The following is a 12,720-nucleotide window of genomic DNA, read 5'->3' as shown; positions in this document are numbered from 1 at the left end:
AAGTCTCGGTTTTGGAAAAAAAATGCACTTGTTCATATGCCTTTGTGGGTTTTAGTTAAGTCCATTTTTTCTTTTAAATTAAATCACAGAAAAAAATATTATAAAACATTGACTCCTTTTCACTGGATCTATAATCCTGCAAAACTGCAACAACGTACCTGTTTAACTTTATGCTTTGTCTTACTTTCTGAACTCCCACATATTATTTCCGGGCACTTCCGGGATTTAAAGCTCATTTTAATATTATCTTTACTGATAATAACAGTTTGTATTGTCTTTGTGTTTTTGCTTTATTCTGCATAATGACTTTATTATAAAAATCAAACAAGTACATCAAGATTCCTCTAGCTTTAGTCAAAAGAAGAGTTTTCCAGAAGAAGCTAAAACCTTGCTATAGAGCTCCATGCAATGAGGAATGCTTTTAAAGTACACTTGTATATATATTGTTTTTGGCTGGCTGCAGGTTTCATGGTGAGTCAGTGATCTTTGATCTGTGAAGGAGCAAGCAGGAATTCATACCAGTGCAAAATGTAGCAAAAAGGGATTTTTACTTATTGATAAATGCTTTCCATTCTTGCCCATACTGTGAGAATACATCTCAACTTTTGTGCAAGAGAAACATAATAAGAGAGGGGCAACAACACCCAAATGTTGGCCATGCAGCTTCCTGATTCTCACAGCTAAAACCAAATGTTTTTTTTGAGGATTTGCACTTCAATTAGGTTAATGTAAAAATCACAATAAAAATAAAGGCTTTTCTGTTTGTTTCAGTACATTCCATGGTGCAATTACATTTATTTTACCTGCACATATTGTTTTTTATCCAGTCTAATTTTACACGAGGGGAACTACTGGCTCTCCTGTCTTATTTAAATCATATGCCATTGTCTGCTGTAAAATTGCCCCATTTGTAGCATTGCAGTGTAAAAAGGGGGAGAATGCTTGTTTGGACTTGAAAGTAATTACATCCCTAAGACTGGTAAACAGGCTGAATACAGTCCCCAGGTTACATACGAGATAGGGTCTGTAGCTTTGTTCTTAAGTTGAATTTGTATGTAAGTTGAAACATAGGCATTTTCTTATTAAATGCAACTTAGACAGATGTTTGTCTTAACATAGTATTTATTTGTACCTTTCCGTCCCTTGCAGTAGACAACACACACCAGTGGGGATTGGGGCAGGTGGTTTATTAAAGCTAAATGCCAATAAAAGTCAAGCAAACCTTAGCATGTTACTGTAATAGCCACCTTATGTAAGGGTGAGTTATATGTAAGTCGGGTTTATGTAACTCAAGGACTGCCTGTACAGATGTGCCACCTGTTATTGCCTTTCATTTTCTGACCAAAAATGCATGTCATAAGACATAACAAGGGGTTTCAACTAATGCCAATAACAGGCAGCAAGAACAGATTCCAGAGATCTGCACCAGTTGAAAAAAAGCTGCCCAGTGGCGTAACTATAGAGGAAGCAAACCCCGCAGGGCCTGGAGAAAAGAGGTGCATGGACCACAGGGTCTGTTTCCTCTATAGCGTTCAAAGGGGGGGTTGCAGAGAGGTGCAAGCAGAAGCACCTATGTGCGCCAGGCCCTCTGAAAATGTTTAATACATAGCCCATGATTAGTACCCCTGTAGGTAAGAAACGTGTATGTATGATCATACATCTTCCCTCTAAATGCAGCTGCATGTCTGATATGGCAGCTTTTTTTTTTTATTTGTCCAGGGTTCTCTTTTCACAATTACAAGCCCACATAACTGCCAGCACAAGCATGGATGCTTCTAAGAAAAGTTCATGTTGTTCTTGCTGCTGATAGGATTGGCAGGCTCATACACAAATCATTGTAGTTGGAGGATAGCTAGGTTATACAACAACAAACAATCTGTGGCTGTGCTTCAAACTATGTGGGACTACTACTGAACTATTTGGCACAGTACCCCAAAATTGAGAGTCATACATACTCACTGTACAGAGCTATGAGAGAAGAGATTTACATGTAGAGGTGACGTCATCTTACAAGGATGCCACTCATAATTCAGAGAGGTGAAATAAGTAAAAAAACTTCCCCTTTAAATTCACAAATTACTTTGCCAAGTGTCATGTGTTCACCTTCCAATACCTCACTCAATCATACACATTTTATGGATGCTATCCCAAGGACCCTACCTACTGTAAGTTTATGATATTCACAAAACTATGTTATTTCCAAATTTGGTTTGACTTGGGCATAAACAATTACTGACTTTATTGTTTAAAGTGCTTTATGCCCCCAAGTTGGACTATACCAATTTTTGTATGGCCAGTCAACAAAAATATAGGAAATCCCAATACCAAACAATTTTGGAATAATAATTTCTCACAAGATACCAATTATACAGCAGTGCTGCCCAGGACATATAAACTACTTACCTATTGCTAAATTCAGCATATCAGTTCTTAAAGGACAACTAAAGCCTAACTAAAGAAGTAGGCTAGAAATCTTTTACATTATGCATTGGGCTTCTGTACCAGGCCAAGGCAATCACAGCCCTTTAGCAGGAAAGATATGTGTTTCTGAAGATGCCCAGGTAGCTCCCCATCTTCTTTTATACTAATTCACTGAACATGCTCTGTGCTGTTGTCAGTTACTGAGTTTAGGGGCCGATGCACAAGATTCTGCATATACATCATATAAATGTCAAAGTATAAGGCTGATTAATAATTAATACAAATAATTACTACATGACAGCACAGAAACGAATGCAACTAACATCAGATTTTAATAATCAGCCTTGTAGCAGCAGCCTTTTTTACAGGCCAACCTCTTTCTCTGTTTGATTATTTGTGACAACCCCTAAGCTTAGCTTCTCAACAGCTGCTCAGAGTCCACTGAGCATGTGAGTGTCACAGACACTTTCCAAGATGGTGACCCCCTGTGACAAGTTTGAAGTCCTGGATCATTGCTGCTATTGACAAGCTGAAACTTTAGGCTGGTACAATAAGTTCAGTATATAGAATATGACATTTTTAACCATATTCATTTTTAAGCTGTATAAGATTACATTCTTTATGATGTCTATGAAGTAGGCTATGCTAGCTACAAAGATTAAGTCCACTGTATACCAGCTGAATATAAAACATTCAGTAGGTACATTGAAACCAGAGCAGTCCTGTCTGTTGCCATGGTAACTGCAGTGAAATTAAGACTCCTCTTCCCTGTAGGCAGTCATACCTGTTTCTCAACCTAATAAAGGATTTATTTACAGTATTTTGTAGAAAGACGTATAACAAGGTATTCTTGTCTACAACTTTTTTTGTTTTTTAACATCACTTCTTCCATTCATCAGTCTTAAGAAAAAAAAACAAAAAAACAGCTTCAGGGGAAATGGAAATCTATCTGTGATGCAAACAAACTCACACAGGCAATACAACTTTGTTTACTATACTTCTTATCTGTAAAAACATTTAAGCACAGAGATATATATCTAGACTGGTTCTAGGCTAGCAGGAAGGGAGAATGCAAGTTTAAATGTTAGATTATAAGAGTTTTATTATGAGTTGAATGTACAAATGGAAACAGCATAACATTTATTTATACAGGATTCCTCTGTTACTATTAGAGTACATGCAGAGACATTCTTTGTCTGCATAACCACCATTCAAACACATGATCAGCAGTCATTAAAAGAAAACAGTTGAACAGCACATTATGGCGAACCTTTAGGTGGTGGTGTTTGCCATATATCTATTTAAGATAGACTTAGGCTAGGCAAGCCCTAGGGCAACTCCTATAACTGGGAAGATAATTTCTTTCACTAATTTCTACACTCCCCCATTCCCCCTTTATATAAAACAACTATTTTGGACATGTAAACCCATATAAATTTTTATGGCCTGATTTGCCCCCTCACACAGGTACCCATGGTTAATAGCCCAATCACATGCTCTTGGTAATTTGCACCATATTTAATGTTACACCCGCAACTAAAAAGCCTAAAACTCACCTGAATTACCTCAGAAAAGAAGCCATATTGGGCAGAGCTGGGAGAATGTAGGCAAAATAAGTAAAAATATGGAGAGGTGCAGTGCAGGTAGGCCCCACTGCATTCCAGATTGTGAGAGCTGGGTCTGTTCTACAGGGAAGGGATCGCCTTCCTTTTGTCTCTATGACACAACCCTTAAACTTTAATGCAACTGTACTTTATTTGCATTTACTATTGTTATCACCCCTGTGTATTGTGGTAATTTACTGTTCTGCTTTACAGTGCTGTGTACATACATAGTGCTGTATCTGGTAGAATTAAGTCTAAAGTAACTGGACTTTTTGAGTTTTCTGAGTTTCCTTAAGCGTAGTGTTGCAGGATATCAAAATGAAATTGTTTGTTGCTGACAAGCGGTTTTACATGCCCCCTCCTATGTACAGGGGTGGTTTTTCCAGTTTAGCATAAATGGCCTTCTTCCCACCTCTTTCAATCCATCTGTCTTTTCAGTCAAAAAATATGCACATTGCTGCGGAGGAGAGGGGGCATGTGACACTGCTTGTTAGCAACATACAATGTCTCTGTGACTGGATCACACTTTCACAGTTTGAGTTTCAGCTAACATCTATCTAAATTATTTCAATAGAACTATTGTGACTGAATGTCTTATTAGAGACAAAAGTGGAAGTCATCAAAAAAGATTTATGATTATTTTCTTCAAATAGATTCTATGGGAGATGGCCTTCCTGGGATTTGGAGCTTTTTGCATGTCATGTTTCTCAATAGATGATCTCATACCTGTAGCTTGTATAAATCATAGCATATCCTGATATTTTCTTTCTTTGGATTCTTTCACAATTACCAGGGATTTTGTACACCTTACATGAATGTATGGCAAACTATAATGGAAGAGGCAAAAACGTTTCCATCCCTAGTGTTGATACTTTCTGTGAGATATTGAATATTCAATCAGCTTTAGCCAAACACCAAATCCCTGTATATTCAAACTGCCATATACTGTATCAGTTGAATAACAATTAGAGGCACTTATGTGATCTTCCTTCCAACATATCATGAAATATTCAATCCTTTCAATTTGCAGTCCTTACAAACTATACATACCACAGCGTATTCAACTGGTATGTGTATTATTCTTGAATACATAACCATCAAAAAGATTTTAAAGTGTATTTTAATAAATAATATAAATATATAAATAAAAGGAAAGAGCTGAAAGATAGAAATAAATATTAGGAATATAACAAGCAACATAAACCACAGATAATATCTGCCACTGAGGTCTGAATCCTCTTAATAAACAGGTGATTACATACAGAATTGGTATTTATTGGAATGTGGAACTTAAAGGGCACTGGCAGTCATACTTTGAAATCTGAATGAGCTTCACTTTGGAGCTCACCCAGTCCAATTAAACCTAGGGAGTTGCACTAATAGAGTGTAATTATGCACAGTGGTAAAGCAATAATTGTAGTGATGGGTGCAGTATACAAAAACACAGCATTATTAGAAAGGTGTAATTACACTGCTTGCGTTGCAGTTTAGACTAGGTAATGAAGTATTAGTGCTCAAACAGGCATCTTGTAGTATTCAAGCTGTTTTATGAAATTACAAAGGAGACCCAGCATCATTCTGTCAGCTAGTTTAGTACACTGTGCTGTATGACACATAATAAAGAAGTTCATAATATTGGTGGACTATATATCTTAGAATACATTATTTCACTATGATTTGATATATGTATTACAACACAGTAATCAGTATTAAGTCTAATTATGAATATAGCTGGGCAACATAACATTTCTCCTAAAAATCCAAAAATAAAGAGCAAGCTGAAATTGCCTGCAAAGAACCTACATATAAGGCCATTTTGTAACTTTTAAGCTTTGCCAAATGCAAATGTGTCTAAAGCATGACCACTGCAATGAAAGGGGGCCCTGCACTAGATTATATAAGGGAATTTGGCATTGTATATAGTTTTGCAGTAAGTAATAAACAAGCGTTTGTATTCCTTCTAAAGAGCACTCATAGTAACATAGTAAGTTAGGTTGAAAAAAGACACATGTCCATCAAGTTCAACCTTAAGTCTGTAACTGTTCGTTATCAAGAGGAAAGCTAAAAAAAAAAACAATTTGAAGCATCTCCAATTTGCCTTTCAGGGGGAAAAAATTCTTCCTGATTCCAAGATGGCAATCAAACTAGTTCCTGGATCAACTTGTACTATGAGCTATATTCCATAACCCTGTATTCCCTCCCTTGCAAAAAAGCCATCCAACCCCTTCTTAAAGCTATCTAATGTATCAGCCTGCATGACTGATTCAGGGAGAGAATTCCACATCTTCACAGCTCTCACTAGAGCTTCTACAGTATATTTTATTTCCTTCCTAAGATACCCAAAGAATAATTAATCCTTTGGGAAGACCCATTGTTTCAGACATACATTCTTAGCCTGATTCATTTTCAAAATCCTATCTTAAAAACACGATGTAGTTGCTGCATATAAGGTTATACAGTAGAAGAATAGCTGGATGGATATCAAATAATGTGCCCTCCCTACAGTAAATTCATTATAGCAGTCATTTACAACCTCTGAGGCTGTATGCCAAGTGCAATATACCATATTTTGAAATTTGTATACTGCCTGTATTGTAGAATTGCAGTAGGTTTCTGAGTTTTAGAGTGCAGAAACCAGTGTTTAATTTTTGTTTTTTTCTCCGTTATTAAACGTTGTTCAACAGCTCTCCAGTTTGATATTTCAGGAGCTACCTGGTTGCTAGGGACTTATTTACCCTAGCAGCCAGGTAGTAGTTTGAATTACAGACTGAGCAAGATAAGTAATACAAAGTAGCAATAACAATACAAGTGTAGCCTCACAGAGCAATAGTTTTTTTTAGATGCTGGGGTCAGTGATCCTCATTTGAAAAATTGAAACGTCAAAGGCAATTAATTGCAAAATAACAAAGTTGCTGAGAATAAGGCAATTTCATAACATACTAAGGGGTAGTTTGAAAAAAACTTTGAAATTCGACCATCGAATAGGGTAGTTCGATGTTCGAAACCAAAGTATTTTTAAGATCATACGATCGTACGATTTAACAAAAAAATCCTTCGACTTCTCAGAACTTCTCAGAGCCAAATACTGGCTATAGGTTCTAGGAGGTCCCCATAGGCTAACATAGCAATTCGGCAGGTTTAAGGTGGCGAAGTGTCGAAGTCGAAGTTTTTTAAAGAGACATTACTTCGATTTTCGAATGCCTATGATTAAGGGAAGGTGTTCCCGAAACGCGTATGGCCTACTGTATGTACCCTTGCAGTACTCTACAATAAAAACCTGTTTTTTACCGGAGTGCCGTCCTCCTGTTCGTATATTACTGTTGGCAGTGGGGACAATGCGGACTGAGTACCCGGCACTACAGAGGAACAGCTAAGTGGTGGTGAGTTGAAGCGGTCCTTATCCTTTTTGAAAGATTACTTCGATTTTCGAATGGTCGAATTTGTGAAGTATTTTCAATTTGAATCGAAGTCGAATTTGGCCTATACAATGGTCGAAGTACCCAAAAATTACTTCGAAATTCGAAAATTCACTTCGACTTTTGATAAAACTGCCCCTTAAATTAAACTTAAATGTGAACTACAAGAATGCTCACATGTTCATTTGTATAGGCCCCCAGGAGGTAATGGAGAATAGAATTCTGAATATTAAATGATAAAAGTCAAGGTAACTTACACAGTTGATATATTGAGTTTTTATATAACTCTTTATGGACAGGATTAAAGAGGCTTTAGGCTGAGCCCCACCTTGCAACTGATCCAGTCTCCTTAGGGCAGCCACCCAGTTTGGGAGCCACTGCCCTAGATTAACAATGGAAGAAGTTTATGTTAGGGTACAATATGAGGATATTTCCAAACATTAGATTATAACACCTAAATAAGACCACAAAAATGGGTTGGAACATAATTGCTGAAACTGTAAAAGTCTCTGTGTGCAGGGATTTAAATTCTCAGATAAAGATGTAGGAAAACTTTTTTTTTTAAATAAAGCCTCTAAAATCTTTGGGGGTGGGGAAGATCTTGGCAAACCTGTTTTTGAACCAGTGTTTATTTAATGTGTATATATGTGGCACACAACAGTCCAAATGCACTATAAATACGTGCATACAATGCATGTCAATAATTAATTTAGAGTGCCTGTCAGGCTTATTCTGCCTAGAGCTCATTTTTATGATCTGTCGATTCAGAATTATAGCTGTGCAGTTTTGAATTATCAGCATTGTTTTGTGCTGACCTCAAGTGACCAGTTAGTGCCAATTATAAAAAAAGGCAACATTTAATATATATCCACATGTCCATCAGGAAAACATCTCCTGCAGCTGTCAAATGACTTAAAGGTTTAGTTGGGAAATGTTAGGATGTGTACAAATCCCAAACAAAATACTGGATTCAGTGCATCCCTATGAATTTTCGCTTGGAGCAGGTATTGACAGTACCACGCCAGTGTGAGCACGTTTTATGTAATTGCTGAAATCATTTGTAAGTGCAACCAGTAATAATATCTGTATTCTTAAATGCTGATGTACATGAATAGATACGTAGCATTCCAGCAGCCTTCTAGATGGTTGTCACAAACAGGATACTAGAACATTTGTTTAAAACAACTGCCTGTTTCTTTGTAAGACAATGAACTGTGCTCCCCTGAGACTGGAATGAACCTTTCTGTTCTGCTGAGCAATGCCAGCACTAGACAACATCTCTGAGTGCTGGTGCAGTGGAGACAAATGCTGGGCCCTATGGTCCCCTAAGTCTAGTAAATATACACAATTTATTTTGGATGTATCCACTCAAGTAAAATGGTGGGGTTTTTTACTCTGTGCATGGAGCAGTCTTTCAGTTCATGTATATTAACTATATGCATGCCTCAGTAGAGGCAATAACATGAGAATGCAACAAAACACACTATATTAATACTACTGTGCTGTTTTTTTAATGCCTAAGAAGAATAAGTCAGCCGAGACAAGCAACACATACCTTCATATCTATAGTTAAAAAGTAAAATGTACACGAAAAATTATGGATTTACATGCATGTAAAATTATAAGATGATGCAACTAATTAGAATGGTGGGTTTACCTTTAACTATGTATAGTAACTGTCAAATGTTTTAGTAGAAGTTACCAGGGATTACTTATCACTTACTAAGTGTAGGCAAGTTCTAAACTAAGTATTCAGACAAGGAAAGTTTCTGCTAGGGGAATGCAGAGGAGTAAGTAATCTCTTACCTGGTGTAAGGTATCTGCATGGAGCTTAGACGCCCTAAACAGCTCACCCACTTTGCTGCTCCCGGCTGCCAGCCTTGCAGATCCCTCAGCCTGGCACATGGAGAAGAGCTCAGAGTAGCACTTTTGTTCCTTATCACTCATGGGCAGATGCAGCCCCCCAGCTGCTTGGCCGGATGGCCCCAATGTGGGTGTTTGATCCATTAGCCAGCTTTCAGCATGAGCTGCCCTTGCTTGTACCATACAAGGCGGAGGTCACTGGTTTCCCTTTACTTTGCTCCCTGTCACTCTCTTCCTGTGTTTTATCAACATGAGCTACAGCTGGAAATAGGAGGTGTTACTGCAGCTGCTGAAACATCCTCTCTCTGCAATGCCGTTCTACTGGGCACATACCTGCTAGTAGCTGACTGCTGCCACCTACTGTTCATACAACCCATGAACCTGAGGGTTTTCTGGGTGTAACCGATTCCAGTTGTAACGATGTAGAACAAAAATAAGATTACTCTCATCCCAGCTGCTGTCTTACATTAAACGACACTTTAGATCAACCTTTCAGAAGATTTGCTAAGTGTGTAAAATTCACAGAGGCCCAAACAGATTGTCTATGGCAACTTACAACAGTCCCTCCAGAACCTACAGTTTGCCAGTCCGGGCCTGACTTGCACATGGTTCACTTATGTTTACAAACACAATTTCAGTCACGCAAAAAATGAATGCAGTCATTGTGTAAACTGATGCCATTCATTAAAAATACTTGCATACAAGCTGTTTTTGTAGTTCTAAATAGTTGCAACCAGCACCGCTGTCCGCTGTGTCTGTCCTGTATCTTGCTGTTTGCCTGGGTATTCTTGTAGTTCCATGCATTCAACAGCGTCTAGTGTTAATAGATGTAGCACACGTGTAGCTACTTAAAAAAAAAACCACATACGGAACAACAGAACCCAATATATCCAATATGCATCAATTGTGTGAATTTTGACACATCCGATGCAATTGCATCTTAAATTGCACTTTGCACACGCCACACTGTATTTTAATTTGTACTAAAGCTTTATTGTAAGGGAAGAACACTGCATCTTTCCACAAAGCACATAACACAATTAAAGGCAGTTGGCATGTTTTATAGTGAAATCAGTGGATACTGGTACCCCAAGTACATTACATAGTGAGAGGCAGTAGGTACTGCTATATCAAAAATACTGACACGAATACAAAATGGGACAGTCATTCCAGTATAAATAGCAAATAGAAAATCATGTATATAGTAACCTCCCAACTTAGAAAATCTTGTACAGAATGGATGAGTTCCCCATAATACAATATCCCACCAACTCCTCTATAATAGTAGAGAGACCCTCAACATATACTCTCCGCATAAACATTTGTAGGGTGGCAGTGGGCAGGAACAGTTTTGCTCCTTGTCCCCTGCCCATACCTTATATGTGCTCTAAAGGTGGCAACGGAGGTTGCATTTCTAGTGAAGAGAGAGAGCAACTGTGCTCTCTGCATCATGAAAGCAGAATTTCCTGTTTAAAAAACTGGAATTACTGCTTTTAAAATTAACAGGGGAGCCTTTGCCACCTCTAGTAACATGGTTACCTTGCCTCATGGCATGGTAATATACGAGATTCCCCCTCTGCTCTGTCGGCAACATACCCTTCAGCACCTCAGTTACTGGTGACCTCATCAGGAACAGTCACCAACAAGAAGCCAAACTTGTTGGCTAAGGGGTGGAAAAAGGGTACAGTTGCAACCTGTCTGGTTGCATTCAGGCAGAATAGCTGAAAGCTGAGGAAATATACCCTATTGTGTACGTTGTGTAAATGTGACAAAGATCTTAAATTGCAAGGTCCTCTGGGGCAGGAACTGATGTGAATTATGAACAAAGTACTGCATAACATCTGGGCCCTATATAAATAAAAGATAATAGTAACAACGCATTGAACATTTTTTAATGCTTTTTAAAAATTGTCCTGTAGGTGTCACTAGATACAAACAAAATACTGCAAGGAAAGTCACATACTTTGCAAATCTATACACTATAGAATATTACAGTGTATCCAGTGGTGTCATCTGAACTCACCAGGTACCCACGCAAAAACTATTTCTAGGCCCCCTACTGGCCACATCTCCACCATGAGTATGTACAATAGCAAATCTCACAATGCATGCCTGCCCCTTTCCCAAACAATCTGTTGATCTGTACCCCTATCTTTACACAATGGAACACACACTTTCCCTCTAGTTCTGGTTACCCATGACTGTATGTGTGGACCCATTCAGGACAAATATTATATTGCTCCTAAATTAAAAATCATCTCAGCAAATTACTTTGCCACTGGCGTGTGTGAGGATACAAAGTTGCAGTTACCACTGTACCTTCTTAAAGCCTCAACTCCAAATGATGCTAATGGTCAGTGGGATTAATTACTGATCAGTTTGGCACTCCTGCACTTGTGTGTACAAGTTGCATGGGACTACGTTTTCATTGATTTCAGTCTGTCTTGTGTGTGTACCCATAGGAGTGGACATTAAAGCTGAAAGAAAAAGAAAACATATTTTAATTTTTTAAAGGCACATTCACCCTCAGAATCAGTTGACTTACATTCATTGGCGTTTTGTGTCTTAGAAATAATGGTGCAATGACTTCCAGTTTCTAGAAGTACTGAGGTCTACTGAATGAAATGTCACAACGACATATAATATTTTTTTTAAAATAATTTCTTTGTATTGTTTTTTAAAGGAGACATGTTAAAAAACGTATTTTGTAGGCATTAATGAACAATAAAAAGTGCTCGTATTACTTTGGGTTAAAAATTAATCTTATTTTCAAAAATGCCCCCTTTAATTGGAGTTCCCTATAGATCTGCTACGGGCCCTGTCCGAGTTTTAAATGAAGGGTGGGCTTGTTCTAACGGTCCCTGCCAGAAGCACAGTAGGAGAGGATAGCCAATCACAGATGGACCTACAGTCACTCAAGCAAAGACAGGCTTCAGTTCTCTATCAGGTCAGCCTAGCTGCTAAGTGGTTCCTATCTTACAGTGCAGTGTGCTGCCAGCTTCCCTGCACAGCCTGGGAAAGGGGGCAGTGGGAAGTGAAAGATGGGCAGCATTAGTAGGTTTTTTGCAGACCAAGGAAGATCAATCCATCCTCATCAATCTAGGGCTGCCAGATTTTGTTGAACTTGTTGGGACAGCCCCTGGCTAAGTAGGTAAATGTTATCATTGGGGAAGTAGCATTTACCAGCTTTTCTTAACGACACATTACTAAATCATCCCTTCCATACATAGTACATAATTACATACATAGTTAAATTGGGTTGAAAAAAGACAAAGTCCATAAAGTTCAACCCCTCCAAATGAAAACCCAACATCCATACATACACCCCTCCCTACTTTTAATTAAATTATATATACCCATACCAATACTAACTATAGAGCTTAGTATCACAATAGCCTTTGATATTATGTCTGTCC

At 38.1% G+C, this 12,720-nt stretch overlaps 1 protein-coding gene across 2 annotated transcripts in view; it reads right to left on the bottom strand.

Moving 5' to 3' along the window:
* Positions 1–9,572, bottom strand: part of reps2.L (RALBP1 associated Eps domain containing 2 L homeolog) — a 71,363-nt gene extending 61,791 nt beyond the window's left edge. The window contains exon 1 of one of the 2 annotated variants that reach the window (XM_041582234.1): positions 9,248–9,572. In XM_041582234.1, the coding sequence (XP_041438168.1) occupies positions 9,248–9,487 (240 nt within the window). In that variant the 5' untranslated portion in view covers positions 9,488–9,572. The remainder of the gene's footprint in view (positions 1–9,247) is intronic. The other variant, XM_018246875.2, reaches the window with a different exon arrangement.
* Positions 9,573–12,720: the final 3,148 nt, after the last annotated feature.

This window comes from Xenopus laevis, chromosome 2L, assembly GCF_017654675.1.
Source record: "Xenopus laevis strain J_2021 chromosome 2L, Xenopus_laevis_v10.1, whole genome shotgun sequence".
Classification (NCBI taxonomy): Eukaryota; Metazoa; Chordata; class Amphibia; order Anura; family Pipidae; genus Xenopus; species Xenopus laevis.
The sequence above is the reverse complement of the archived record's forward strand: the minus strand, read 5'-3'. Positions and strand labels throughout refer to the sequence as shown.